Source organism: Saccostrea cucullata, unplaced genomic scaffold (genome assembly GCF_032062105.1).
Source record: "Saccostrea cucullata isolate Sc308-1 unplaced genomic scaffold, CSIRO_AGI_Scuc_v1 ctg16825, whole genome shotgun sequence".
NCBI lineage: Eukaryota > Metazoa > Mollusca > Bivalvia > Ostreida > Ostreidae > Saccostrea > Saccostrea cuccullata.
This window is the reverse complement of record NW_026940662.1, coordinates 1-2,500: the sequence shown is the minus strand read 5'-3', so window position 1 is coordinate 2,500 and position 2,500 is coordinate 1. Positions and strand designations below refer to the sequence as shown.

Genomic DNA, 2,500 nt, shown 5'->3' with positions numbered 1-2,500 from the left:
GTCAAAAGAAAATACAGATTTCATTTATAAAAGCCAATTCAATTGCTCTCCGACTTTTTTCGGCATGTCCTCGCAACATATAAAAGATCGGGAAGCTAATGGAAGATCTAATTTTAATTAGATTTTGATAAAAGACCTGATTTCGACCGTTCAAAAGACCAATTTAACGTTAAAAGTTTTTGAAAAGCTGGCCAAAGTATCGCACGGTAAAATACGTGTATGTTGAAATATGAATGTGCCACTATCTGTTATATCAAAATTAGTTTTTTTCTATAGACAAACAGACGGACAAAGCAAAATCAATTTGCCACCTAATATACAGATATGATAAATAAAAAAAATGAAAATTCTATCATTTCTTTATCTGCAATGACAACAAATCACTAAAAAACATGCCGAGATATGATAGAGTATTTTGCTTAACACATATTTCTTAATAACTAGATGTATCTTTCCTGAGGATACACAACAGTCGAATTATAGTCATGCACTCCAGGCGATTTAACTTCATGCACTGGGAATGATAACCTGGCCTGTGGGTCGGGCATATTGCGAGGTGTGCTAGATATCCGACTCCCGTTTTCTCGTGACGAGGAACTGTAAAGAGATTCGGGACATCGTGATTCCTCTGTAGAAGATGTCTTGGAGTACCGTCTATGATGTCCGCCCCGGTATACAGGGGTCAACCTTCTTCTATGTTGGCCTATTGAAGAATTCTCCCTGGAGGATGAGGATGAGATGCAATTCCTCGCGCACTGTTCTGTGGGGATTTCGTCTGACTTAGCGGGACTCTGTCTAGTCTCGGGGACAAATGGACCCTCCCTATGATAATACTGAGAAATGTTGGAGATAGGGGGGATGGGTCGTGAAACAGACGCCATGCCTCGTTTTCTTGGCGGTTTCTTCCTTACAGAGTCATCTGACGCTGCGACAGGTCTGTTGTCTTCGCCTTGGGTTATTACTTTGATTTCTATACTGCTTATCTTCATCCCCATCTGTGACCCCAGTCTTGTTATAGCTTTTCCTGTGGACTGTAAGCCCGCCTCTTGGGATCTTTGGGTGTACCTGTTGTCTTCCTTTGGTGGGCTACATTTCAATTTTACTTTTTGGTTAAATTGTTTCCATTCTTTCCATTTGGTTATGTTCATGCGTAGGCATATCTGTTCAAATCCGAAAGAAGGAAAAGGAGTCAAATCAAGTAGGTCTTGTGTACATTGCAGTCTCATTAAATGATTTTTCAGAACCACTTTTGGAATACTTACCCCCAACCACACGGAAAACAGAACTAACAGGAATATTCCTAGTATTAAAAGACCCACAAATTCCGCTCTGTAGGGAGGGTATAAGGATGCGCCGTAAATACACAGGGACACCACTGTTAACGTGGTGGGCGACAAAAGACACAGACACACTATATCAAACACAAGGCGCCATCTGTCTCCCACAGTACCAGGGTTGGATAAATACTGAAGAGTTAGAAACCGTAAGCTCACATTAGATGTTCTTCGTCAAACCAGTTAATGTCTTACTCTCTAATATCTAAATTAATTAGTGTCGATACTGAAAACATAAGATTATTAATGCATATACATTTAACTGACTGACATGAATTTCTAACTTGACTTACCATATAAAATGGTTTGGGCCTCCTCTCCATGGCGAAGTTGAAGTGACAAAGTTCACACTGGGTTTTGTCGGAGGAGCCTAACCAACCAGGCTGAAGCTAGCAGCCAATAACAGCAGCCACTAAGCGCGTAGAAGCTAGCAGCCAATAAGGAAATTCATCAAAGAACTGAGAGTACTCAGACGCAGTACTGTTTTAATACGTTATTTTAGATAATTAATGGTTAATGATTAGAAAATTAATGCAACAATTAATTACATAATAAATCAGATCCTCAGAGGCAGTAAGGCTCACCTGAACAATTTTTTTTTTAAACCGAAAAATAAGAAATAAATTACTTTATAATTTTTATCTGAACAAACAAGCACTTGGAAATGGTTAACTCCTTCAGGAAGAATCCCTTCTCAGCTCCTTCAGGGACCTCAAGATTATGACAGGGCCAATAAGCTAACCTGAAATTTGATTAATATAACGATTGTAAACCGAAATATGGCACAAGTATAAAGTAGGTTGAAGTATATTTCAAACATTATTACTGGGACAACTTAATGAATCTATAAGACTGTAAATTACCACTATCAGTAATAAGTGGTGGTGGTGCCACCAAGTGGTTCCAAAAGCATTTTTTATATTACAGGCAGGTATTATACCCATGATTTATAAAGTGATCAAAATTACTAGGGCAAGATAGAAGGGCCCAAGGATGATTATTTGCTGCTATCAGAAGGGGCTTTAATGGTACCACCAGGTGGTGCCAAATGCATGGGTCATATTTCAAGCAATCATTTGTCATCAATTATTTGTGATTAAGTTAAGAGTCTTAGGGAAAATCCCTTGTCAACGTTTCAAAAGATCCCAGGGACCGGAAAGGGCCAG

At 39.0% G+C, this 2,500-nt stretch overlaps 1 protein-coding gene across 1 annotated transcript; it reads right to left on the bottom strand.

Moving 5' to 3' along the window:
- Positions 1-343: 343 nt before the first annotated feature.
- LOC134255950 (uncharacterized) lies at positions 344-1,723 on the bottom strand (the record flags this gene model as incomplete). Its single annotated transcript, XM_062738551.1, has 3 exons — positions 344-1,160; positions 1,263-1,466; positions 1,628-1,723. Coding segments are annotated over 3 exons (1,020 nt in total), but the record flags the coding sequence as incomplete, so codon positions are not given.
- Positions 1,724-2,500: the final 777 nt, after the last annotated feature.